This window comes from Aplidium turbinatum, chromosome 7 (assembly GCF_918807975.1).
Source record: "Aplidium turbinatum chromosome 7, kaAplTurb1.1, whole genome shotgun sequence".
Lineage (NCBI taxonomy): Eukaryota > Metazoa > Chordata > Ascidiacea > Aplousobranchia > Polyclinidae > Aplidium > Aplidium turbinatum.
Window position 1 is genome coordinate 21,869,352 of NC_137478.1, and position 27,665 is coordinate 21,897,016.

At 38.4% G+C, this 27,665-nt stretch overlaps 1 protein-coding gene across 2 annotated transcripts in view; it reads left to right on the forward strand.

Annotated features, from left to right (window-relative positions):
* The window catches only part of LOC145774330 (uncharacterized), a 42,873-nt gene extending 17,033 nt beyond the window's left edge, over positions 1-25,840 (forward strand). For both annotated transcript variants that reach the window (XM_082585554.1, XM_082585555.1), the window contains 28 exons: positions 3,363-3,562; positions 4,376-4,558; positions 6,320-6,464; positions 7,517-7,663; positions 8,477-8,707; positions 9,550-9,743; positions 10,160-10,287; positions 10,689-10,858; positions 11,665-11,799; positions 13,540-13,719; positions 15,092-15,235; positions 15,364-15,447; positions 15,785-15,946; positions 16,380-16,532; positions 17,042-17,209; positions 17,982-18,219; positions 18,609-18,741; positions 18,830-18,970; positions 19,230-19,365; positions 20,045-20,290; positions 20,555-20,734; positions 20,829-20,969; positions 21,123-21,242; positions 21,869-22,018; positions 22,481-22,681; positions 22,760-22,882; positions 23,193-23,381; positions 24,529-25,840. In XM_082585554.1, the coding sequence (XP_082441680.1) occupies positions 3,363-3,562; positions 4,376-4,558; positions 6,320-6,464; positions 7,517-7,663; positions 8,477-8,707; positions 9,550-9,743; positions 10,160-10,287; positions 10,689-10,858; positions 11,665-11,799; positions 13,540-13,719; positions 15,092-15,235; positions 15,364-15,447; positions 15,785-15,946; positions 16,380-16,532; positions 17,042-17,209; positions 17,982-18,219; positions 18,609-18,741; positions 18,830-18,970; positions 19,230-19,365; positions 20,045-20,290; positions 20,555-20,734; positions 20,829-20,969; positions 21,123-21,242; positions 21,869-22,018; positions 22,481-22,681; positions 22,760-22,882; positions 23,193-23,381; positions 24,529-24,606 (4,500 nt within the window). In that variant the 3' untranslated portion in view covers positions 24,607-25,840. The remainder of the gene's footprint in view (positions 1-3,362; positions 3,563-4,375; positions 4,559-6,319; positions 6,465-7,516; positions 7,664-8,476; positions 8,708-9,549; positions 9,744-10,159; positions 10,288-10,688; positions 10,859-11,664; positions 11,800-13,539; positions 13,720-15,091; positions 15,236-15,363; positions 15,448-15,784; positions 15,947-16,379; positions 16,533-17,041; positions 17,210-17,981; positions 18,220-18,608; positions 18,742-18,829; positions 18,971-19,229; positions 19,366-20,044; positions 20,291-20,554; positions 20,735-20,828; positions 20,970-21,122; positions 21,243-21,868; positions 22,019-22,480; positions 22,682-22,759; positions 22,883-23,192; positions 23,382-24,528) is intronic.
* Positions 25,841-27,665: the final 1,825 nt, after the last annotated feature.

The following is a 27,665-nucleotide window of genomic DNA, read 5'->3' on the forward strand; positions in this document are numbered from 1 at the left end:
CAAAACTTTTTTTTATATAAAAGCAGGACATGTGAGAGTCATTTTAAGATATTTCGAGGCCCCTAATTCTGAAAATGCACTAATTTTTCTCGAATTGGCTTTAGTTTTTGAGTTACAGCAAAAATATTTTTTTCGCAATTTTGAGCCCCTCTCGATTTAACGTCGTGTCGTTTACTACATAGACAAAACTGGAAGTAATCCCAGGCACATTTCTGAGTTGTATAAACGCCATTTGGAACCAATCACGTTGATTACAACCCAAACAAACAGCTATTTAACGTTTACTGGCCTAGTAACAATCAAAATATGATGTGAAGTAAGCCTGAGGATACAAGATGTAGAATATATAACTTGTGTTTTGCATTAATATATTTGTTGACTTCAACAGTCTCAGACTTACTAAGTAAGCTACTAAGTACAAACAAAATGCATACATTGTTTTGCTTACCGTAACAAACTAGACAAATAAGCAAAACAAAGCTATCGATGAACAAACGCAACTCTTGGCCTACTGAGCAACACCCATCAAGGTACGAAGGCCATTTATATAATTACAGAATACAAAGTTATGTTCTTCAGTAAAGTAGCTGCTTAGAATTTTATCCTTGCTGCGGAAGAACGTAATCTTGGCCTTGGAGTCAAGAATGCCATGTTGATCGAGATGAGGAGCCAAGATTGCTGCTACCACTTTTGATAACTAAATCTTTAACTACTACAGTAGGTGGTAGTAATGGTTTTGAGAAAAAAACTTGACCTTGCTCCAAAACATTACTAAAGGTATTGAGGTTACTCTCAGTCATGCCCGTTTTCCTATTGTTTCAAGAAAATCACCACTTGAAACTAGAGAGGGCAAACAAAAAACAGAAACAGCAACGTCCAATCGTCCATGCAATGACTGCCTTGCACACTCTATGTAAACATGATGTTCCAATTTCCTTCGAACATCCTCACCGTGCAGAAGTATCAATTTTCATGGTGATTCCACGGCTCTCTTTATGCCATGGCACTCTGAACTTCTTAGCCTTGAGCCCAGAAACGGGTTTGAGTGCAATGTTTGCATACTTTAGGAGGAACCCAGGACTTATCTTGATCACCCAGCTTCATGTCAAAGTAATAATAATAATGCTTGTTTTTATGTAGCGCTGTATCTATCGCAGAATGCGTTGGTCCTCTGCGTTGCCTCATGCAGCAAAATATATCTGGGTTGTTTGTACAGCATCCTACCTGTCAAAGGCATATTTTATTAGCCTATATGCAATTTATTTAGCCTATAGACCAGAAAAAAAACTTCTTGCAGCAAAGACTTGGCCTTAGCAAAGGCTTAGAATAAAACTTCATTTGTACAAGTATCCAGTTCAGTAGGACTACCTTTTCAATATAAAGCTGCATTCATAAGCACATGACTTTCGGGATATTTTTCTTGTGATGTAGGCCTACTGATTCACAACTGTTTTCATTGTGTATTTATGTCTCCCTTACGTTAAACACAGTTCATTTCAACCTTTGCTTGCGTTTTGAACTTTCGTGCAATATGAACCAATTGAACTAGACAAGTGCAATTATGACATCATAATGGTAAACAGGGCTGAAAATAAGTAATTTGCTAATTGAAAGCTTTTGAGAAACGATTTTAAAAATATTTTCATTGTCGAATATCTCGAAAACTAAAGCCAATTCGAAAAAACTAAGTGCATTTTCGGAATCAGGGGCCCTGAGATACTCTAAAATGACTCTCATGTTTTGTGCCAAAATTTTTTTGTTGGTCTATGTTATAGATTCACTGATTGCGAAAAGACTGTAAAATCAACTAAAATGACACTAAAAGCATGCACTATTAGTGACTCTCAGACTTGGAGTAGGGTGAAGATGTTCCACGAGGAAGTTAACAGAGGAACTGACGTCAAAATCACGTGATCAAATTTTGAGAAATCCTTTCTTCAGATACTGCTAAACCACTTCGAAATTTACTAATTTTTCAGAAAAAGTCAGAATTTCTCCTTGGGTGAACCAGGGTCAAAGGTCAAAACCCAACAAAAATTTTTGGTTTACAAATATCAGTGAACAAAATGGAACATTATTCCAAACTGACAAAAATTTTAAAGAATATCAAGGAAAATGAGCCACCCTACTCCACAACTCCTTTTACGCTACTCGACCTTTTGTAGGGGAAGCTCGGGTTAGTTGAGCCACTGTAGTTGATCCACCCCTTTCACATCTTAAATGTGGACAGGTAACCACATTTTATTATCACGTGATCTTAAAGTTTCTCATCGCGTGGTCTCCCGTCTGGTTTGAGTTGACGATTGATATTATATGTGGTGCTGAAGTTAAAAAGTTGAGTTTTGACCTTCGAAAGTAGATTTTGAAAATAGAGGTATGTCCAATAATATTTTTTTTACTTGGTAACTGAGACAGTTTCATTTAATTTGTTTGGTAGCTTACCAAACAAGCTACGTTCTGAATAAAAAGCGGCATGGTGTGCCATGAAGTTTTGCTGTAGTTTTAACATTTTTATGGCGGTATAGTTAAGGTGTTAGTTGAGCCACTGCCTTCGGTGTTAGTTGAGCCAGTGTATTAAGGGCGTTATAATGCTTACGATACCTCTACACACCTTACATAGATTGCAGCCGTTGGATAAGTTTGTTTACGGTCCAATAAATCTCTTTGAACTACATAAAACTCAACAAAAGGTCATAAACGTGGTCAAGCTATAATGAAATGGTGTTATTTGGATGCCGTAGCAATACCTTCATTATTTTATCTGCACATTGAGTTACGAGCAACTCTTGGAACAATTGTTAACCTGTTTTCATACATTGATATTATTACTTTAAATATAAACTAAGGCTTGGAAAAGAAATGTGGTTAAATTTGTGTTTTCAAAAATAATAAATGATGGCTCAACTAACCCTTGCCGTGGTGTTAGTTGAGCCATTTGACTACTAGTTTTTAAACACCTGTAGACCCGGTTGTCGTCGTTCGATAAGGCTTGTACTTCCTACAAATATTGTTTAATATACGCAGAAGGTAGACCACTGTGAATGAAGAAATAAAACCAACTCATATAAAAAAAAATTGCAAAAATGCAAAAAGTGGCTCAACTAACCCGACCTTCCCCCTAGTGTCATACTACCACCTCCAGCCTATTCGTCAATATAATTCCGACATCTCCTCTTTGATATCCTTTTGATTTTCTTCCTTTTTCCTGTACTCTATACTTAGAGGTTATGTTGACCCCTCGGGTTGTGTGTCATTTTTGCTACACTACCAGCCTATTCAGCTACTTCGAAGTTTAAGTGACTTCTATAGGTCATGAAAAAAGGTTTAAAAAGTAGTAAATATTTTATTAAAAATTTTTTTAGGAGTTACGCGCTAAGTTAGAAGCCGCTCGAGACGCAGCTACTTCTCTCAAAAAGCAAGCCAGTGACAATGACGCTGGAAGAAAGAAGCTAGAAAACGAACTGATGGCACTCAAAGAAGAGTTGGAGGAAACTAATCGAGTGAGAGATGAGGCCAAGAGAGATGCTTACCGCCACAAATCTGCAGCGGAAGTTCGAGGAAGGTTCGTGTTAAAGTTTCGAAAATTCTTCTTTTGATTTCACCTTCGGCAATTTCAGAATAAAGTTATTTGAGTTTAACAAGTTTAATGGCTTAATTGTAGCGGTTTCGTGAACAACAAAACGACAAGATCAGACAACAATGATTCAACTTTCTGAAAGTGCTTTTATACAATGCACTTCCAGGGTAACTTTCCATTCATTGCACTTATTTTTAATCAGCAACACTTCAGCAGCAAGCTGAAACTTAACTAATTAAACTTGAGATTTTTAGCTTGTCTAGTATTGATCGCTCACCGCAACATAATCCTAGGGTGTAATAAATTGGGTGGACATAATTGCTGCAGGAAAGGCGGCAGAGAGAAAGGAGCTGGCCACCCTACTTTTCTTATTGCCGAAGGCTTAGTACAATGAGAAACTTATCTTCTCATACCCGACACTTGAATGAAATATGGGACCACCTTTACCTTTTTAGTATTGATACCAAGCTTCTAAAAGCAAGCGAAACTATTAGTTGAGAAGCTTGGTTACACTGAGCCCGGCACCAAGAACCTTCCCAAGCCTTTCAACAATTAAGTCTTTAAACACGCTTTCTCACTTCGAGAGGATAAAGATTGCTGCAATCACATATCGCAAATGCTGATTTGAGTTGTGTCTGAAAATGTTGGGCATTTTAAATGGAGTTCCTCGTTTTTATTTTATATGTTTGTCTTTCTTGTGATATCACTACTATAACAAGCGAATTGACTAATCTAGCTTCACTAATAAAAACAATTTTCATTGAAACACCTAATTTAAACCGCCGTATGATTGGTTAGCGAAAAAGCTGAATTGGGCAAAGAGCGTGCGGAGCTACAAAAGCGGATAGATTCCTTACTGTCAGAGAAGGACAAGTTGCAAGCGGCTAATGCAGAGCTACAGCGACAGAGGGACAACATTGAAGACGAGAAGGAGGATTTGCTTAGGGATCTTGCAAGGAAAGAGCAAGATTTAGCTCGGGGGTAAACTTTTCTTGCGGTTTTAAAGGCTTGATAAAGCAAATTATCATTTTTTTTTAAAACTTTAATCATGTCCCAGACAACCACTTTATCTGGTCCAGATCTAGTCAGATCCGTACCAGATCTGGTGAAGATCTGGCCAGATAAAATGGTTGTTTGGCTTTTGTTTGATCGTTGTTGAACTCATTACTAGGATTTTGAAATGTTAATATTCTACAATGCTGTAGGGTGGGTTGTATTTCTTGGTGCTTATTCAACACCAAACAGGATAATTGTGCATGGCTTTACTGTGTAAGCACGTTGTAATGATGTACCCCACATTTCGTTCTCGACTTTGTCCACATTTCTGCTCAAATGAAAAAGCATATAAACAATTCGTTCTTTTGCTCGTCGTCGTCGTGTGAGCGTCTGGGGCCGAGGGTCTATCCTTTTACCACCCCAGATTCATGATGTTCCCGGACTACACTGGAAGGCTACTAGAGAGCAACCAGTCTTTGGTTTCATCATCCATGACACGCAGACCTTCCACTCCGTTAGGTGGCTTGAAGATGGAGCAGTCATTGATGATGTGGTCTGCGGTCTGTTCCTCGGCACCACATTCACACGAGGAGGGAAGAGGCCATTCCCCATTGGTGCATGGTTGAGCGGAAAAGCCCGACGCCCGTACGGAGACGGTTGAGGCGCACCCATGCCTGTCTTGGTAGTGTTAGACCGATGGGGCGTGTGTCGGCGTCGGGGATGAACGAATAGAGTCTGGTGGCGGTTGACTTCCATTCAGAACTCCATTTATGGTCCGCCCAAGCAGCCGCAGAGATGCCTTATACATCAGCTTCGTTGATAAGAAGTTGAGCGGCTGGCACGAATGGGTGTCTTGATTTCAGTCGACGGGGGTGCTCGTTTGGGAGAGCAGAGATCTTGTGGTGGAGAAGGTGGTTAGGCTTCAGTGCCCGTCGACCGAGGGACAGAGTGGCTTCTTCGCGACAAAGCTCAACGGGTTGGATGCCAGCGAGAATGGGGAGATTGTCCAATGGTGTGGGACGCAGGCATCCGGTCACTGTGCGCAGGGCGCTGTTTATGGCAGTGTCGATGTTGTGGCAGTGAGCACTGCGGCACCAAACAGGTGCACAGTACTCTGCTGAAGAGTAGACAAGGGCTAAGGCTGCTATACGCAAAGTGTCAGCCCTCGCCCCCCAGCTAGAGCCTGCCAGGCGCTTGAGTAGCGCAGCGCGGGATGTGAGTTTCTTGCGCAGTGACACCAAATGGTGGCGGTATGTGAGCGATCTGTCCAGTGTCACCCCAAGATATCTTGGTTCGGGGCAGAAGGACAGAAATTTTCCGTTGTTCTGGACGTGTAGCTCACGATCAGCTTCCCGATTATGGAGGTGGAAAGCTGCTGCCACAGTTTTAGTTTTGCTGAGTTTCATTCGCCAGTTCTGGAGATAGGCTGAGAGAGTTTTCATGTCCTGGCTCAAGGTGTCTTCTAGATTTTCCCACGACTTTGTGGAGTGGAGAATTGCCAAGTCGTCCGCATAAGCATATTTTGCGGAGACCGTAGTTGGCAGGTCGTGGGTGTAGATGTTGAAAAGAAGTGGAGCCAGGACCGATTCCTGTGGGACGCCGTTTTTCAGGCAGTTCTTTTGCTGTTAATGAATCAATCGTTGCCTTTCTACTGACAGTTCTTTATATCCAGTAGTGTATAAAATTCGATGCTGGATGGAAAAGATCAACTTATGATTACCCAAAGACAACATTTTTCTTCTGTAGAAAATCAGCCGTTGATGTCATGGATGGAAAGAAGTCCTCCTTACGAGAGCAACTGGTGACAACTAAAGATACGCTGAACAGAGCAATCCTTGAGAAAGAGATTACCGAGGCAGAGAAGACCGAAGTAGTGGAGGCGCTTGCCAAGGTGATGTTTGGTTTTAGGCCTGCAAGTACTTGACACTGTTTTGCCGGCACAGCGACCTTCATTGTGATTGAAGCGAAATGTTATTCTTTTACTTTGTTGTGTTGTTATCTGTTTTAATTGCAATTAGAAAAATTCTTCTTCAATTACCTTGCCTGAACCAGGCATCGACGGTCTCAGATAAATAATTATACCAAATATTCCTATTATACAGGGTGGGCCAAAAGTAGACTTACAGTTATTAAACTTTTTTGTATGCTGTAAATTGACCTGCGGTACACTTCATGAGATTAAACAGTTTCTGTGTAAGATATAACGAGTATTCTTGAAATTTAAAAGTACCCACATGAAAACAATAAATTTACTTTTAGACCCAAACCCTACTTTTTATAACTGTTAGCCTACTTTTGGCTCACCCTGTATGTTGCATGGATGATTGTTTCTGTCTTGTCGTTAAATTGTTTCAGATGAGTTTGTTTTTGTCTGCCAGATGCCCGCTTTCCAAAAATTTTACCAGTTAAAGAGAGATGCTCCAGTTTTTGCTTTCTTATTACATGGCCGAGAAATTTATATTGTCCGGTTTTCATACTTTTTAATAGAGATCTGGTTTGGTTCACTTGGTGTAAAATTTCTTTATTTGTTTTCTTTGGCAGCCATGAAATACGTTGCATTCTACGGAAGCACCACATTTCAAAAGCATTAATTTTTTTAGCCAAAACAGTTAAATTGGAAGTATGCATTTGTTGTGAGCCGTAATCAGGCTGCTATAAGAGCTTCAACTGCAACTGATCCATTACCATAAGCGTGTACAAAGTCAATTTTAAGGAAAAGTAGTAAAAAGAAACGAGCAAGAAGTTCTGTAGCCTACACTCAGTCTAAAAGATTGTCAAATAATTTCAAAAGTCGCGAAATGGTAGTCATGTGATCACCGTCTATAAGTAGGCTACAGACAAGAACAAGTAGATGACTTGGACCAGGTGTTTCTATTATGCTTGTGAAAAATAATTCGTTTTTTGACTTGAAATTTTTGACATATTTTTCGGCCCGTGCTTTAGGTTGAGCGCACAAATGCCGAAATAGAATTGTCTTTGAGCAAGTTGAAAACCGAGGAGGCCTCATTGCGAGATCAACTTGCTAAGATGCAAGCACTCAATGAAGGGCTGGCTGAAGACAAAGTGGACCTACACAAAGTCATTGCTGAGGTTGGTGGTTTAGGAATCGGAACAAAAATGCATGTATGATCACTGGGCCATGGTTCTCAATTTTTTTTACTGTAGTTTATCTACCGTCAAAGATTGGAAGATAAATTTCCCTACTAACATTTTTGGATTGATATTTGAATATTCGTTATGCAGTTTATCTTTCCAGCCAGTAAATTTGCCTTATGGAGGAAAATTTTATTTCCGATTCAGAACCCTTGACTTTCGCAAATCATTCATTTTCTATCCTTTTTTTTATTTTTAGATCATAAGTTTCGTTTCTTTGATATAATATGAAAAGCATTCCAAAATATCGCTTCGTTTAAAATTGAAAGATGCTGCTTCTGACGAATTTTGTTTCGGCAAAATAAAATAAAACCAAACTTGTTTTGATCAACAGAGATTGAAAATACAATGAAATTCTTCGCTACAAAGCTCAAACGAAATTAAGATAACACAATTTGTGCAAAGATGATACAATTCTTTTTTTTAACAAATCCTTTAAAGAAGATTCTGTTTTGAACTCTCTTGAAGTCTATATATTTGGTATACCTTCGAAGAACGAGACTGACACGAGTCCACGTATTTAAAATTTTACGACGTATTTTTTGTGTTTTGTGATTCGTGTGCGATTTCTCATGAATCCGCAATAAAACGAAATTGCTTAGACACCGAAACGAAATTGTCCAATAAGACATTTCATTCGAAACATATTGAAACCATGGCCAAGGAATTTTGCGTCGAAGCAAAAAGTTTCCGAGTATTCTCTTTCAGACAACTATAGTTTCAATAACAAAGTAAAAAAAAAATATTTAGATGGAAGAGAAATTCAATGCATTGGGAGCAGCAAAATATGATCTCGCTTTGGAAAAGGATTCCATCCGAGCGGAGCTAATCAAGACTGAGCAAGAGAAGATGGATCTTCACAACGAAAAAGCTGGTTTGGATCATAGCTTAATTTTGACAGAACAGAGCCGTGAAAAACTGGAGGAAGATCTTATGTTGCTTCATCGACAGAAAGCAGAACTAGCTGATTCACTCTCCCAAGTACGTAATTTATGCTGAGTCATAGTCCTACCAACATTTCTTGGTTTGATTACGGTTAAAATCATGTAGTTTTGTGTTTGTTTTTGGAGTTGTTTAATTTGCTGATGCTGTCGGCTGCATAGCGAGAGGTGAGAGCTTTGGTACGGCACTCGAAAGGGCACCGGTTCGACACCGCTCAAGAGCATGTGGCATTGTGGCTGTGTCTTTAGTAAGACACTTAAAGGCGAGCCTGAAGGTGGACACGAAGATTGGCTTCCTTGCCTTCCCGTCCACTTAATCTAAATCTTCAACTACCTGGCGTAAGCCTGGATGCGATAAAAAATAGTGATGTTTTCCTAACGTGGTTACGCTAAATTATTCCACTAGAAAGTACTAACTATCGGTAGATATACTAGATAAACACGTACCATTAAAAACGTATAACACTTTGTATTCCTCAACAACGGTAGGTGCATACACCTATGTTGCACACTTTTTGGTCGTCCTAAGTTTTTTGAAGATGTACCATATTTGTTTGTCGTATCCAGGCTTACGCCCGGTGATTGAAGATTTAGATTAAGTGGAAGGGGAAGGCAAGGAAGCCAATCTTCGTAACCACCTTCAGGCATTTCTTTAAGTGTCTTACCAAAGACACAGCCACATGCTCTTGAGCGGTGTCGAACCGGTGCCCTTTCGAACGTCGTTACAGGGCTCTCACCACTTGGCAATGTACCATATGAGCAGAAGAGACAGTTATGCAACTTCCGAAGGTTATTATTATTCCAGTTTCAATTGTTGTTTTTGTGGTTTTTTAAATAAAACCCAAAAAAAGAGTCATTAATGTCACTGACAACTCTTTGCAGTGCTCAAGACAAAGGGCAAACTTGGAGGAAGACATAGGAAGATGTCAAGAGGACATCAGGCGTGTGAATGACTTCAACAACAAACTGGCCAGAGAGAAGGAAGAATTAGCAAAAGAAAAAGCCAACCTGGTAGTGCAGCTCACAGCAACGGAAAGAGAAAATAGAGCATTGTCTGAAGAAATGGCTGGTCTCAGGTAGATAATAAGAAATAGAATTCATACTTTTTCCACTGTTTTCTAGAGTCAGTCATTATAAAAACGAATTTCAATAAATGCAATGCGTGTGAGAATAAAAATTCCGTCAAATTCGCTCAATTATATTACGTCGAGATCGAGATAATTTTTTAAAACTTTCCAATTCCAGTGGAAATTTGGTATGGTAAAATTTGCAATTCTATTTCTCAAATTTCAACTAAAATACGATTTACAATTAGAGAAATCTTCATCCAAAGAAATTCTCATTTTGATTTGCTATTTTCAACATTGATGCGTTAATTCCTTTTTGGCATTTTTCTCGCTTTTATTGATATTCAGTGTATGCGTTTTTACTATCTAAGTATCTATATTCCTATACAATGTATACAATGCCTTGCTTTTGTCTTTATCTCCAGAGCTGACAAAGAGGCGTTGGAGAATAATTTATTCGACGTACAAAACATGGCGGCCACTTTGGAAGCAAAGAAAGAGCAATTGGAAGAAGTTAATCAGACCACGCTGATGAAGAAGGAAGCATTACAAGGTTTAATACTTCGATTATAAACTTCAAGTATGCGTATAAACTTCAAGCGTATAAACTTCAAGTGATTGAGTGAATTTGATCTAGTCTCAAACGAAAGAAGAAGAAGAACTTCAAGTAGTTTATTACCGTGATATTGTCGGGGTGAATTATTGTTTGTCTAGCTAGTACAATAATTAAGTGTCAGTGATTCTTTATCGCGCGATTGAAGGCCACTAGATCTTAAAGAGACTCATCTTTTCACAGATTGCTAATTTTTATGCTTTTTTAAATGTTCAATGTCGAATCAGTTGCTTGAGTTTACTTTTTGTTGATGAACCTGCCAAACGAAGTTTCTAAATTAACATAAGACTTAGGTCTTTGTTGTTTTTTTGAATCAAGAGCCACATTTAATCTTTTTGCAGTTGAGATCGGCCAAACGCGAAAAGAAATGGAGGTGGAGATTGCTAAACTCCAACGTGACATCCAGCTCCTCAACCAGAGCTTGGTGAGACAGGAGAGGGAAGCCCAGGTGGCTCTCAAGAACGAGCAACAGACACATGAAGAAGACGTCACGAAAGCGATTCGCCAAAAGGTGACAAACCATCATTGATAGAAGTTTTATGCTTGTGAGCTACCCTGGCCAGAATAGGTTTGAGTTGTAATTTTAAATGTCCCGATTACCCTGCTGTTGCAAACTTTATCCGTTGCGCTTGGGAGCACACGGCACGTAGCCTATGGTTATTTGGCACGTTGATCCACTTCATTAATAGTTCTGCACTCATTAGTCCGTGGTTAGACACAATCGTAAAACTTGACAATTCTGCCTGATAGTGCCTCTATACTGTCCTGTTGAATTATTAGGCTGCCTATTAAGAACAAAGCATAAAACCGTCTTCAGCTTGATCTGATTGAGTGAATTTTATAGTTGTATCTAAGCAAAAGATATCTCTGAACAAGTCTCAGATTTTTAAATGACTCTTTAGGTTCGGTCGAAGAAACAACAAACTAAAACATTTGTCCCTCAAAGCCCACCTAATCAACTATAGTAACGATAAATTACTTCCAGCAAAACTTTAAACATAAAATAATACTCTGCATTGTAATCCTCAATAATCTGGTTTTTGCTCAGAACTGCCAAAATAGCTTCTACTGTAAATGGCATCTCTTAGTCTGAAGATGAATTGATTGCTGTAACTCTTCTTTTCTGAAGACAACTTGCACGGAAATTCAATTTTTGTGTCCAAACTGTGTAATATTTGCCTTCTTAAGCCTGAACTACCGCCGTACACGCATCCAACATAACGCTCTTCACTTTGTAATTAAAATTGTTTTTACATCCATCTCCAGAAGATCTATCTATTGCATCAAATCAGTATTATTATCAAACTGTTTTTGTAGGACACATTGCGAATGGAATTGCAAGCTGCCAAAGAAGACCAGATGCATCGGTCTAATTTGGAAAAGGAGGAAATCGTTTCGAAATACGAAGCTGAAAAACAAGAAACCCAAGATGAATTGGAAGCAATATGTCAAGTACGTCATGCACCTAGTTTTTACAATAAAAAATAAAAACGGTTTACACTGTATTTACCAACAAGAAAAGTTCATAAACAACGCTACTGCAAATTAAGTTCTTCCACGCACACGGGCAACCGGCAGTTCACCATGTTCTTATGTCTAGCCTGCATGGTACAGTAGTTGGTTGTGCATTATGCGAAACTTGCGAACTACTTATTGCAAATTATAACTCATTGTGGTGCTAGTATAGTATGTTATCTTCTTCCAAAGCTTCAGGTGTTACAAATTATGATCTTCCCTTCAGGTATGAATAGTTATTTTATTCCTTGCATCGTGAGGTTGCACCAGTGTAGATCATAGAACATGCAGATTTTGTACTGTACTAGCACCACCATTTCTTCAAGCCTGGACGGTAGAATTGAGGAGCGATAAATCGTGTAGACTTTTAGAATAGCTTACCAAGCTCTTCCTAAGTTTTAAGAATAGCTGAAGGTCTCCTTTTGAAAAAAATATGAGGTAATTGCTCGGCTTGGCGTTCCTTACCGATGTAAGGCAAAATCAACCGGCAAATTCACTCGTATTGAAACATTCCGTGTATCTTAAGTATGCTGGAATGATTGACAGTGTGAGATATCACGCTCGTGTGGTCATGTATCTAATTTCAGTCAAGGAATTCATGTTTGTCCTTGAAAGTAAATTGAAACAAAAGAGAAGATTGCAATGTTTCTTCATATTTCATATTGTGTCGTAAGCGACTAGAATCAGACCGTGGCATTTCTTGCGTAGGTTGTATTTTAAATACAGCAAAGAGCAGGTTAATAAATGACGCAGCACTAATAGAAACAGCATGACTGTGCAGAAAATGAAGGTTACACCTGTATCCAAGTTTTTTTTTTAGAATTGTAAGGACAGGATTTTGTATGAAAACAGCTTAAAACAGTAAGAATAGGAAGCCAAAATCTATATTCCTTTTTGTGTAAAAATTTTTCATTCTGTCGCTTTCACCGACAGGAAAAGCCAGTTAAAGGGTGCTTCGTATGAAATAAAGAATGTGATAACTAATGTATTGAAATAAACGGTGGTCAACAATCGTGTTGGTCAAAACTGATTGGAAATAGAATCTGGACGTCATGGCAAATCATGATAGTGACGTTTACTTTCGTTTGAATCGTTATAACTCGTGGGAGAAACACAAGGCGAGCTTAAATCGTTGTTTGCAAGTAAGGGGTGACTGTGGTTAAACATTCAAACTAATTTTAACTCGTACATTTGTAGGCTATTAGTTGTGCCTTTATTTTAATGTAGCAGTTTATTATTTCAGTCTATGATCAGAAGTAATATACCAGCAGTATATTTCTCGAGGTAACTGTTTGTGTTGTATTTTGTGCAAGGCTTTCTACCAGTTGATGCTGTAAGAAGCCAATCCTTGTATGCCAATCAAGGAATACTGTTCTAAACGTTTATGTCCAAAGTGTACATAAAAAAGTTGACGTTTCAATAATTAGAAATGATGTAGCTCGACGTTATATAATTTTTATATGTACAGTCATAATACGTAACCGTTTCTTGTATCTGTACACATCAAAATATAAGCATACACGAAACCAGCGGAAATTCGTGCTTTTTTACACGTCACCTGTGTAGATATAAGTGTATTTATACTGACAAGTAGATGTACGCGAAGGCACGGCGCTTTGCTGATACTAAAACTGTACAAGTTTAATCCGATATTGCAATAATAATAAATATTACCAGGAACACAATGAAGCTCTTATCTTGGCCGAGTCCGAAAAGCAACAGGCTCTCTCCATGAAAGAAGCGGAAAAGACTGCTCTGCAAGAAAAGTTAAACAACGCCAAACAAGCCCTTCAAGATTTGGAAGTCGAATATGACAAGTTAAAACGACACGGCTCAACTAAACAGGAAAAAGATAGAGTAAGAAAATGAATTATTCTTACTCGGATATACATCATCACCACACGTGGTCATTACGTGCAGCAAATGGTAGATTGCCAGTCCGCATTATTTTATGCAATGACAGCTTTTTGTTCAATGTAGTCCACTCTTACTGCTCTGATGATACCACACTGGTTTTCGAAAAAGATGATATAGAATAGATCATAAAAATATGTGATCCGCTGAATTTGGGCTGCTGATTTCAAATCTAAAACCTTTTTTTCTAGCATGTTGAGTTTTTAAGACACCAACCAATACCAAATTTTGCTATTTGTAGCCGAGCATTATAGCCCACAACAAAAATTTAAGAGCCAAAACAACAATAAAATGTCAACGAGAATATCAATGAGTCATCATTGCTTTCAGTATGTTCTCAACAAAACTGCTTATACTTGATTTTTGTAAGCAGCTGCACCACTGCCTTGAATCCAATCCATGCTGCTAGTGCAAGAGGATTTGCCGTTTTTTTAAAGCCATCATCGAGCAAAGGGTGCCTGGTTTCTGGTCCAGTAAATATAAACCGGTCAGCTTGACATCACTTTCGTTAGCTCCACGATGTTCTTTCAAATATGCAAACTCATCTCCGTCTGAATTCAAAGTTTTCACAATTTTTTTTTATCAGACCAAGCTGAATATGAATTGAAGGCACTGTACGCCTGTACCCTTTTGGGTTAAATTATACATCCCTGCTTCATTAAATTCTGGGACTTTCCCTTGTAAGATAAACTTCTATACCATTGTAAGAAACTAGCTAGTTCATCACTCAATAAGAACATTTCATCCTAAGTTGGAGAAAGTTCAATATCTCCTGTTATATCAGAACGATTTGAATAGTGCGTAGAAAAGCTGAAGGGTAAACTGGATGTTCAAATTTAGACTTTTTTCTGCTAAAGAAATCCTTCAATATTTGCCATAAAAAAGCAGCATCATTAGAAATGATGCTTTACATCATGCCATGTTATTGACACATCGAAAAATAGACATGAAAGGTTTCAATTTTTATGCAAATTTTACTAATTGAGAACTTACTGTAATGAAAGCAAATCAGTACGGCAGTGCCAACATAATTATAGAGTAAAATGCACAACTGCAGGCAAAGTTAAAGTTTCAACTATTTGAAGATGACTTTTCCATATTGCTGCAAATACAGCAGCTTTATTTAACGTTTTTTCTGTTTTTTTTTTGTTTTTTTTTGTGTTCTAAACCACCTGTGAATATTAAATAGGGTAGGTGACTGTCATCGATCGTGTGAGATAACGATACACTTTGATTTAAATAAGGCACAATAGAGTTTAAAATTTGTAACAGTACAAGTTTCATAACAGTCTAATGATTATTTTCTTGTCCGCAGAGTGTTATCAACCAGATTACCCAAGAATTGAAAGACTTCCGTACTCAGTTTGAACTCGCAACCGAAGCACACGAAAGAGAAATCAAAGCGTTGAACGACGCGTGCAAACAAATGCATACAATGAGGGATGCCGCTTTGAAAGAGGTAAACCTTTCCCAAAACTCTTTTTCTTAGTCTTGAAACAAGCTTTGTCTTAAATGCAACAAGTCACGTGACTAAGTTAAAAACTGAGTACCAGTCATTTTCAAGTTGGGATCTTTGTTACTTTCCAGGTTGAGGAATTGAAGCTACAACTGCGAATGGTGGAAGACGCTCGTGACGGTGTCAGACGAGATCTTATTGAAGCCCAACGGAAGGTAACAAGCAAATTACTTACAAAGCAATTCCTGAATGTCTATGAGACCATCTTTGTGTAAAACAAAAATTGAATCTTTGAAGAAACGGTACCGTAGTCAACCGCTTTGACTGGGTTGTGATTTATCTTCTATGGGGGGTATTGGTTTGACGAGTGATCAAAGACTTCAGTTTCAGCAGTTTTTAATGGGTTAAATACTGTAAGTAAATGGCGCCCAAACAAATATTGGTACGGTCATAAATCGTTTCTGTTTGTGTTTCATTTGCAAGATTGTAACAATGCATTGCAAGTAGCACGTAGCTTGTTTCCAATATACAGTTTGTGTAACATTTTTTAAGGTTCGCGAGACGGAAGAAGGAAGAGACAGACAACGAAAAGAAAACCTGGAACTAAAACGCGGGTTTAATGACGAAGTTCACGAAAGACACACTCTGACTAAAACTAATGACCAATTGAGGGCGCAAGTGAAGAAGACTGAACAAGAACGCATAGCTTTGAAAGTGAGAGCGGTTGATTTCTCAACAGTGCAAGGAAATTGTTCAAGTTTAATTTAATAAGCGATTCATTAAGCACAAGCTGCTCACTTTTGGTTAGATGGTCATATACGTAAATACCGCCTTTTGCTCAAATTCTTTGTGGCGTCACTTGATTTTTATCAATGCTTAAACGAACTTTCATCGCAAGGGAAAGTTTCTTTGCACAGCTTTTTTCTAAAGTTACAAATATTAATATTTACTATAAACTTTTAAATTGCCTACAAAAGGTATACTGCAGAGTGTTTGCAAAGTTTTTCTTTGTTGCAACTCGTATCACCCAATTTTTGACCTTCACTTCTGCTCTCTCTCTCTACACAATTATTTTGAAAGGTTTTTGCAGCTTTTTGTTCACGTACAAACCTGAACAACGCCCGTAAACTTTTTCATTTTTTTACAGCGCGCCAATGAAGAAAAGGAGCAGAAGATTCTTGTCATTGAAGAGGGAAAGAGCAACTTCCAGAAGGAAAACGGGGATCTTCGAGCAAGTCTTCGAGAAGTTGAAAGAAGTAGACTGGAAGCAAGAAGAGAGCTTCAAGAGCTCCGAAGACAGGTAGACACCTCATCTATCGAAAGTTGTGCATCTATTATTGGATTTGTCGACTGGAAGGGGACATCCATTCTTTATATAGACTGAACGTAAAAGTTTAGCCTGCGCGTGAGGACAAGATTAAATTTTTGATGATATTCTTAACATATCAAAGTATCTTAACTATTTATGGATTGGTCAGTTTTAAATAATGCCTTAAACGTCCGTAACCTTTTATTAAGTAGTTATGACACAGTAACATTATCATAAAACTAGAGCTGAGTTTAAGCCGGATTACAGTTTGTAAAAGTATCTTGTGACTGCTTCTGTGTATGTAAAGATTAGGTATGTGATGAGCTTTGTCACATGACAAGCTTAACTTTTTAAAAATGAAATCCACCTTCTTGATTTTTAATAAACCTTTTGAAAGCACTTAAATCAACAAAGAAGAGCTCGGTTTATCGATTGTGTAAAAAACGTCATTTGAACCTTGAAAAGAACGTCATTATAGTGAAGTTGGTTTCTGTTTTAAGGTCAAGATGCTGGACAGCGAGCATTCCAAGAAATCTAAGGAAGTTGAAGATTTGCAATCTCGCGTCTCGGCAGATGAGCAACGAGAAGAGCAGACGAGAAGGGAATCTTTTGGTCTCAAGCAAAAGATAGTGGCCACAGAAGCAAGCAAGGAACAAGCTTTGAAAGAGGTCTCTTTTTGATTGATAGCAGACCTTGCAAACCAAGTGCCTCGACTATATTCACTTAATTACAGCTTTTTCCCCGCCCACATCACCGGAGAAGTCAGATGACACGACTAAGCTTCTCTCAACGGGCGATTCCAGCTTACTGTAAACTTCAAAGTTTGTTTTTAAAACATTCTACTATAAGCTAATTTGAAGGCAATTAGCTAAACTCGAGCTGCGAATATAATCATGATTCTTTGTCTATTTTTGTAATATTTTTAAATTTATATAACCAACGCCTGACATTGTTCAGTTGAAATCTTCGTAAAACAGTAACTTCCTGCCTTTAAAATATTTCGGCTATTGTTTAGGTTTCAGCTACGCAGTGCGCAACCCACCCAAGATCTTGCGGCATTTAAAGGAGCGTCCAGACGTGATGCCATTGTGGCATTACGTTATGTGACGAACTTAGCGAGTTGCTATTGGCTTTTACATGTTTTACCAAAGTCTAAGATTTTTATCAGTTTATTGCAAAATGAGCTAAATTTAATTAGATTGCCGATAAACAATCACACTGATGAGTGCTCTTTTTTGCTTGCGACCTGAGAAATCACTAGTAGTCTACGTTGAGTTATATAAAGACATGACTTATTTTCAAATTGGTAGAATTGGACTGTGCAATAGTAAATACAACGCTCAGTTTTATATAAATTCCAAAGTCTCCAAAAACCTTTACAAAAAATAAGTGCATGCGTTTGCTTCAACACTGTTTGGTCAGCATTATTATGTTGATTAGAATGGCTTGCTGCTTCGAAAACTGACTGAACTGGAAGGCGAATGTCGTTCTAAGGAACGCGACTACCTTGGCCAGCTTGCAGAAGGCCACCAGATCTCGAAAAAGATCAAGGAGGACATGCGATGCATGGCTGTCAAGCTCGATTCTCTTGAAGAAGAGCTTGCCGAAAACAAACTGAAGCTTTCAGCCTCCGAAGGAAGAGTCACTGGCTTAGAAAATGAAATAGTTAGAATTGAAGGTAAAGTAGAGACAATTGAACTTACATTCTGATATTTTCTTTTTCGTGATCACTGATCATACAACACTATTTACGCTGAGTATTGAGTTCACGTTTTTCCCACATGGTTAGCGTTCTTTAAAAACAGCAATGCAATTTATTTGTTTCAAAAATTTTACGTCTGGTAATCGGCTTATACTTTAACAAAGCGCACTTCTTGTTTTTGAAAAAATGGTGGAAAACAAGTAGCCAAATTGTCGTTTTTAAATGACGCTGGTACTGGATTGTGTGACTCTTGTTGTGGTCGCTGCTAGTTGCCTCCATTTCATCGAAGCTTGTTTTCACTGACGTGGTTGGTTATGTAGAAACAAGAATGCTTGCAGTGGTTTTACGTTTTTTGTTTGTATCAGGAAACAAACGCGACGTGGAATTCAAGTTGGGAAGCCTTCACAGCGCCCTTCGGCGGACCCTCGGCATCTCTCGCCTTGGCCGGTCTATGAGTCCCATGAGGGGGTACAGATCAATTAGTCCCTCCCCGCGAAGGTACAGAAAAGATGTTGACCCATCAAGTCACTTTTTGTTTGAAATAATTCAATATGATAAAGGCTAAGTCGTTGACTCATTTACACAGACGTTCCCCGTCACCTGGCAAGGGATTTGACAACACGTATGCCACAACTACCGGGGGAAAGGGAACTCCAATCCCAAGAACTGGATCGCCAGATAGAAATCGTAGCCTTTCACCAACTTACCGCCGAGCTGCTTCTCCAACGTAAGCTGCAGGGTTAATTTTAAAGTTTAAAGGTTTGAACTTTTTTAAGCCTCACTGGCTTTACTTCAAAATAAAATAAAGCACTCTGGTGTGCTTAGGTTTCAGTAATTCAAATTGTAACTACAGTAAATTACAGTAGTTGTGGTGTTACATACTGGCAATGTGACGAAGACAACGTAGCAACTAATTTATCTTTCTTTCGAGTTTGGGGTCTAGTTTTTTCTCAAATTTGCTGTTAAAGTTTTTTGCTGTATTTTAGCCGAACTGAGCAACTCGTCGAAGACATTGATCCGGAAGTTGTTCGTGCGTCTCTGCGTGACTTTCTCCAGGAGCTGAAGGACACACAGCGAGAAAAAGATGACGCTAAGGTTGAAGTGTCTAACTTGACAAGACAGGTCAGTAACTGCACAGCTTTGCATTTTAAGTAGCAAATCGAAAACAGGAAGTTTATTGTTTATCAGTCCTCTGTGGTGACATCGATTTTCCTAAACAATTCGTGTTTTTTTGGTTTTTGGTCGTTATAAATCATTTTTTTTAAAAGTTAATCCCACATACAGTGAGTGACAATGAGCATAGTCTTTCTCAGGTGTTACTACGCTACTTGAAAGTATCAACATGAAGAAAAGGTTTCTTGGTTTTACCTACTATGTCACACCACTGTTAAATTGTCGAACACATGAGCTCGTCGTCGTCGTGTGAGCCTCTGGGGCCGAGGGTCTATCCTTTTACCACCCCAGATTCACGATCTTCCCGGACTACACTGGATGGCTACTAGAGAGCAGCCAGTCTTTGGTTTCATCATCCATGACACCCAGACCTTCCACTCCGTTAGGTGACTTGAAGATGGAACAGTCATTGATGATGTGGTCTGTGGTCTGTTCCTCGGCACCACATTCACAGGAGGAGGGAAGAGGCCATTCGCCATTGGTGCATGATTGAGCGGAAAACCCGACGCCCGTACGGAGACGGTTGAGGCGCACCCATGCTAGCTCAAAAGTAATATCATATTAGAAAATCTTTACACTTTTTGTTTCTTGAATATTTGTAATCTTAGTCTCAACTTATCATGTGCAGTTGATGGAGATGGAAGCCGATCGGGATCGAGTCGCGCAGCGTCTTCAGCAGCTACAAAAGTCTCTCGGAGAAGCAGAGGAAGGAAAACGAGGAGCTCATGGGCGTCTTGCATCCGCGCAAACTGCCATGATGTTGCAAGAGGAGACGATAAGAAGAAGTGAACGAGAACAAAAAAGCTTGGCTGACAAAGTAGCTCAGCTTGAACGGGCCCAGCAAGACTTGGAAAGCGACCGAAGAGTTTTGCAAGTGAGTTGCTGACATTTTTCTTTTAAATTTTGCACAATGCGCAGCTTATTAGCACAGAAAATGTTTTATTTACGCATTTGGAGTTAAAAATTTTATCGCGTTTTACAGACACCTGGTAGAAATTTCATTATATTTTGTTTTTAGTTTATGGCTGCTATAATTTGTCCGTAAATTTGAATAAATTTAAAAAGTACAAGTTTGCTTATCTGGATGTGATGCTAACAATCACTTTGCCCCATTAAAAAATTATCTTTGTATTTCCAGGACAAGATTAACAAGATGAAAGCACAACAGGCCAAGTTGGAAACAGACAAGAGGAAGCTTAAGGAAGCCTTCGAGGTTTCTGAGCAGCGTGCTACTAAGCTCGAGTTGGCACGTCGAGCCCTGGAAGGAGATCTGCAACGCTGCAGGCTTTCTATGACAGACAAAGAAACAGGAAATCAGGTATGGTGCACAGATTTGCAATTGGAATTGTTTTTAAAATTCTAATGCTTAGCAAAGCATTTTATTAAAGGGTTTGATTTTTTTTCCTTTTTAGGTTCAGCATGAACGTATTGCTAACCTAACTTCCCAAATACAAGATCTTGAAGGAAAATGTACTTCATTGCAACTTACTATTGATAGGCTTAGTAACGCTTTAGCAAAAACTGAAGAAGGCGAAAGTCATCTTAAGACTAAGGTAGGTTTTGTATCTACATTTAATTAATTGCACAACTTTTTCCTTGCTTTAATTTTAGCAAAACAGTGTAAGTGGTGGCAACAGTAGCCTTTTTAAACACTAAATAATTTCATCTTGTTTTCATTTTAGGCAAAACTTATTTTTTATTATCAGGTACAATCTATGTCTCTCTCCATGTCCGAGAAAGATGCAACAAGCAGTTCCTTGGGCGAAAAGATCAGTCAGCTTCAGAAGATGCTCACTGCCTCTGAACATGATCGTCGTGTCCTCCAGGTAGCCACACTTTAGCACATTAACCAATGAATATTTTCTTAAGTGACTACTTGCAAACTGCGTTATGCACAGGGACGCAGTCATGGGGGCAATGGAGGAAACTGCCCCCTCCCGAAATATTTGGAGTAAACATTTCACCTTCTGTTATAACATCATTTGACAAAGTTTTACTATGGATTTCTCTGAAATGCGCGCTTCTAGGTTTGTTTTTTTTTCAAAATTTTCCGGGGAAGGGCAATGTTCTCCCCTCAGACTCCCCTATGTGTACTTCGCTTTCGCCAACTCGTTGCAAGGCTCACAGACATGTGTAATAATATTTATTTGCTCCCCTCCCCGAATTTTTGTCCTGGCTGCGTTCCTCGTTGCGCAGAACATGGGGATTTTCTACAGTATCAGCATCTATGGGATAACCGAGCATATGCGTTTTCCTTATTATGCTATTGTGTAGATTGTTTTATTTTAACTCCGCGCTCAACATACTAATGTATGCAATGGATGTGAAATACTAATTTATATTGGAAGCGGATGGTGAAAGTCATGCCAGTGGGCCATAGATTGTCGATTCTCAAAACCTAACTTTTTTACAAAAAGTGATTGAGCTTAATACACACTTCTTTGTTTCATAGGAACGTTTGCAAGCCTCCAGACAGAGTGTAGCAGATTTGAAGAAGCAGAACAGCGCCTTCCAAGAGCGGATACACAATCTGACGCATGATGTAGAAGATGCTGACGTCAGAAGAAGTGAACTTGAAAATCAGCTGACAAGTTTGCAACAAGTACGTCATCCAATTCATCGTAGTCATGGGAACTACACTTATTTCGAGATAGTCGGCATCAACAGAATGCTGACATGATATCAATGTCAGTTATGGACTTTAAGAAAGTGTTTAAAAACATTGTTAATCGAATCTACTTGAACAGCGATATGAAGTCTCATGTATCTGTTTTGCTTGCTAGCAATCTGATTACGATGTTGAAAAGTTAAGATTTTTAGAAGCATTGTTATGTACTTTCTTTCAGTGACATCATTACTTGCTGTTCAATGTTCATCCAATAACTTATGAAGTAAATTCTAAAACGTACAAACTGTTTTGATACTTCACTAACGTTTAATGAACATTGACCATAAAAATTATATAGAAAATATTATGGTGGCGGTCATTAGTGGCAGCGCTATCCATGATTGATCAAAATACATTCTCATCCTGCAATACGTCTTTTTAATTCTTTGATCTCAGATGATCGCTCAAAATCAGGAGGCGGAGGGATCAGAGCTAGAACGAATCCAAAGGCTGCAGAATGAAAAGAGAGTTCTCCAAGAACGGATCACGGGATTGCAAAGAGCCATTGCTCAAGTGGATTCTGAAAAGAGGGAAACTCAACGTGGAGCAGTCCGTCTGGAGAAAGATAATTCCGCTCTTCAGAAAACATTAAACAACGTAAAAACAACATTTTTTTTTGTGGTCTGAGTTACTTTCTCACCCTTTTTACTGAGAAATAACGAGACATCTTTGTAGATTGAAAGAAGGCGAATGAGGACAGAAGAAGATGCTAACAAGCTCAATGAAAACCGAGGACAATTAGACAGATCGTTGAGAGACACAGAAGTGGAACTTGAGGATTGCAGAAAGACAGTCCAGGTGGGATGACAAGAGTTAGGCTGGATGCTAATGTGACCGTTAATCATTTCCTTCTAGTGCTGACGCATGTGATCATGATGACAATGTGATAGGCAGACATTTGTAATATGACGGTCGCATGATTTTTAATGAGTGCATAAAATTCATTATTTCAAATACGTATTTTTGCACTCACAAGAAACTCAGCACTTCGCAATTTCATTTTTAGAGGAAATTTTATAAGTTGGTGGTAAGGAAATGTCAATTTCGAAACAAAAACACATTTAACTGTATTTGTAATTTTACCAATTCATCTAAACCACGTTTACAGGCTCTGCAAGTCCAGTTGCGTGAAAGCGAACAAACTAACGCACAGAGAATGCTTGAGGTCACGAGTCGACACCGAAAAGAATCTCAGCTGGAGTTGGAAAGACTTCAAACCGCCCAAGCACAGTTGGAACGCACATTGGACGCTCGTGAGCGTGCTCACAGGCAACGTGTTAAAGGATTAGAGGAACAGGTACTGTGGCAGTGAGTGGCATCAACAATCAAAATTTTGTACAAGTTTTATATGTTTTCTAGCGGGGATTTAATTCTTTTTTTTTAACGGAAGTCTAATTGTTTGTACAAGGGCTAGCACTTACTATTGTAGTACAGCAAGTAAGTTTGCATGTTTTTGATCATGTCGATGAAAAAAAATGACGAGAGGCACTAGACTTTCAACGATGCGATGTAGGCTACATTATCAGTTTGTATGTGTGCATGTGTAATTGTGTATCCTCGTACTTTAGTTCGTGCTACAGCTTACGTTTGAGAATAATTTCACGATTATTGATTTCCTAAGACGTTTTTCAGGTCAAAGGTGTCAAACCGCCATTTTCCCTTAAGAATAAGGCTATAATTAAGAACATGTCTGAAATTATGTCAAAATGAAAAAGACTTTCAAGAACCTTTTGTAATATGCAAACAAGTTTCAGCATCGATTGATAAATCATCAGTGACCGTCGTAACCATGGCAGTAAAGATTGTGGAAACGTAATTCAGTTCGGGAACTGGTACTTAAGAAAGGTTATATTGCATAAAAGTCAAAAGAAAATAATTAATTACGTTGTAGTTATGCAAAACTGATCGATTGAATATTTTCCGACCGTCAATGCTGTTATAAAAAACTATATTGCTTTTTCTTCTACGAAAGATATTTTTAAAAGAAGGAGCTTCCCTGTTTTGGAAATAAGCCAAAAAGTCTCACCTTGATTGATTTAACACGTGGAAGGTAACGGGCGCTGATTGTTTGTGTGCATGAAACGAATTAATGAAAACATGGCGACACACAGACAGGCAGAAAGTTGCATAACTGTCATTCGCGGAATTGATATTTGACGAATATCATCAGTTTTTGACAGCTTTCATTGTTGCATTTGTATGCAATATAAACACTGATAAGGGATTCTTGTGCGCTAAAGTAAACATGTAAATTTTATCGCTTGCGTCATTTTTGAACCGAAGCAAGAAAAGCCGTTGAAACGATTTTTGCATTAAAGTTGTCATTGCAAAAATGTTACCGCAGCTTGAAAAATTGCTGCCAGCTTTGCCTGCTGAGTTTGCAAACCTACGTGGCCAACACGAGCTAAACAATCATTAGCGAACATCAATCACTTCTGTTGCAGGTTACCACACTTAGAGATCAATTATCTCACGACACAAGGCGTCGGCAAGGGTATCGGGTGCATCGGCAAAGGCAATAAAACCGGTAATTCCTGGAAGCATCTTCGACCACACGGACCGGTTAAGGATGTTTTGAATCTTTGATTGATTGGCTCTGCATAACAAGCGAAAAATTTTGGTTTAGGTATTAAAGATATGTTTCTCACCAATTCGTTATATCTCCAGTTAAGAAACGTAATCAACGTTGACCTTTTCCCATTGTCAAATAAGTATTCTTTTATCATTGCTTCGACGCAATGAAAGCGTGTCATCTTAAAATCCAACAGGCGCAAAAAGCGCTTGGCTAAAAATGCAGAGTGTAACTGACTTTTAATGTAACCCGTTGTGTGATCGTGAAATCGAGGTCTGATTTAGTGGTTTTTCGTTTACATGGGTCTTTATGTGAAGATGATGACAGTTAAATCATGAAATGCAAACGTCATTATGCACGTCAGAAGCGCAGAGGGTGATATAAGAGCACACTTGAACCTGTTCACTGTAGAAAAAATCGCTTTGACAAGTTTTCTGGAACAAGAGTGCATTTTTGAAAATTACTTTTCATTTTCACAGTATTTTTGAAATTTAGTTCACCATTTTAGTTCATGTTACCTTTTGCCTTAAGTAAATCACTGTATGGCTAATTTCAACTATCTCATCCATTTGTGAGTTTGTAAATACATCTTGGTTTTATAGTGTATTGACTGTAAGTTATTTGCTAATGTTTCATGCAACGTCAAAGTTATCAATCTTTGATCAGTCGATGATTTATTGGGTCCTGTCTGTATCGCACTATCTTTGATTCAAGATTATATTTATATCTTATTTTAATATAATCTGAAAACTAGTTTGCACACAAGTAATTATGTTCCAATGTTTTTTTTTTATAATTTTTGCAAATATTGTGGTCTGTATCTATGCGTTTTTATATTTCTTAGTATATATTATATAAAGCGTGAAACAAACTTACTGTATTTTCAAATCTTTTATTTTTATTTTTTGTAATGTTATTTCAAAGCAAGTAAGATGGCAACATTTTGTGGTCCATATACGTCAGCAACAACTTTGACGACGTAAAGTTTTCAAGGTTATACATTGACAATTTTTGATGACGTCATACCACCGTCCGTCGCAAACAAAACAGCAATTTGGAAAAAGGATCTTTTAATCTCGACTTGTTTTAAATTCGTTTTTTTTTCGTCTGGCCTGTGTTTCCGTGACTGTTTTGTTTTGTTTTTTTTTCAACATGGGAATAAACATGATTTTTGTGCTCTGTGATTGGATAGTCAATATCAGCACCGATAAGAGTTTCTGGGAAATAAATAGAGAAATTTAGGGTTTAACTGGGCTACTGAGCTGTTGTAGGAGTACTAGTCCAGTTTTAATCCGGTGATGTCCCTGTTACCGAGGGTGGCCAGATTCACCTCCAAGTGCAGCAATCGCCTTCACACCCTGCCTCCACATCGATCTGTCCGACGCGTTCTCTCTTCTCAAGCCCACCTTGCTGCTTTCCTCCTCAACTTGCCTTTTCCACGTTTTCTTGGGTCTTCCTTGTTTTCTACGACCCTCCACTTGCAACTCCAGCGCTCTTCTCAAAACATCATCTTTATCCCTTCTCAAAACATGCCCATACCACCTCACTCCATTCGCTTTCGCCAACTTATCAACATTCTCATTCCATCCAAGCAAGTTCATAAGTTCTTCGGTATTCCTTTTGTCCATCAGCTACATACCACACATTGCTCTCACCATCGCTCTCTCAGTTCTTCTTAAATCGCTAATTTGTTTAAAATCACCAGTTGATTTTTTGCAAACCCACATGACGACAGTTAAGCTCATGCTGGTTTATAATGCTGTGGAAGTGGCTGATTAATAGAGAATACTTATCCTCAGAGTGAGAAAACTTCTGTGGAAGCTTGGACCAAAGGGAATAACATACATACTTGTATATAAGTTACTTTGAACCACTAGCGCCATCTTGTTTACTCAAGTTATAAAAATAAACAGTTCTTGTGTTACAGAATTAAGTATTGCTGCCAGTGAACTGTTTCGTACTACGGTACTTTTAAAAATATTTGCAATGAATTACAAGTGTAAGAATAAACTTTTAGTCGGTTTCAACATGTTAAACAAATTTGAGATGGGCAACACTGCTAAAAAGTGTCGCTGGCAATTCAAAAGTGAAACGCATTCTTTGTAATCGATAATCTTATGTAACCAGCTTAGTAAGCAGGTATTTAACCCTTCGCATAAAAAATTACATGAATTCGAACTATGTATGAGAAAAAATATCACTGCCCTAATGCCATATTGGGAATTGAGCACTCGAAGATTAAAATCTCGACTAACCTTCGATCAGTTGAAGAAGATTGTTTTTCTGATGACTTGAGTACTCACACTCTGTGCATTTGTTAACCTCTGCAGGCTGTTCAATTATATGATTGACAGGCCTAAAGCGTAGGTATAGCCTACGTTTCACCTCTAAGACGATGTTGGCTACACCAAAACCTGAAAAAAATCAATTAGTCTTATTAAAAAGGTTTGAAATTCTTGCTTGCTCGGTCCGCCAGCTCAACCACAACCCATTCCAACCTTCTGTAGGGGGCATCAAACCTTTAGCCGATTGAGGATCTGGAGGACATGCAATCAAGCTCCCTCTAAAAACTGGAAAACGACATATTTTAAAATAAAACGATATTTACACTTTCATCTAAATTGAGATAGTAATAAATCATGCATTAAATTAACCTATACTGGTGGAAATAAAATTAAAAGATGTCCTTACGTGAAGGCTAAAAATTCAAAAAAAAACAAAACATCAAAATAGCACTGTTGTTGGCTTTTGGACTTTAACGCAATCCGATAGGTTGTGGTAGTGTGGAATTTCCGCGAATAGTTGAAGTATTGTTGCCTGTTAATCGATCCACTAGATGCCGCTAAGTAGAGGGCTCTACAGAAAGTGTTGTACCAACGTTCCTTGATGTCGACAATTTGTTTGCTGAACCGAGTGTTCTACAGCTACTATCTCGCTGGTATATACTGAAACGAAGAAAAAAAAATTTTTTTTCAATCCTGTAGTCTTGGCATTGAAACATCAAAACCA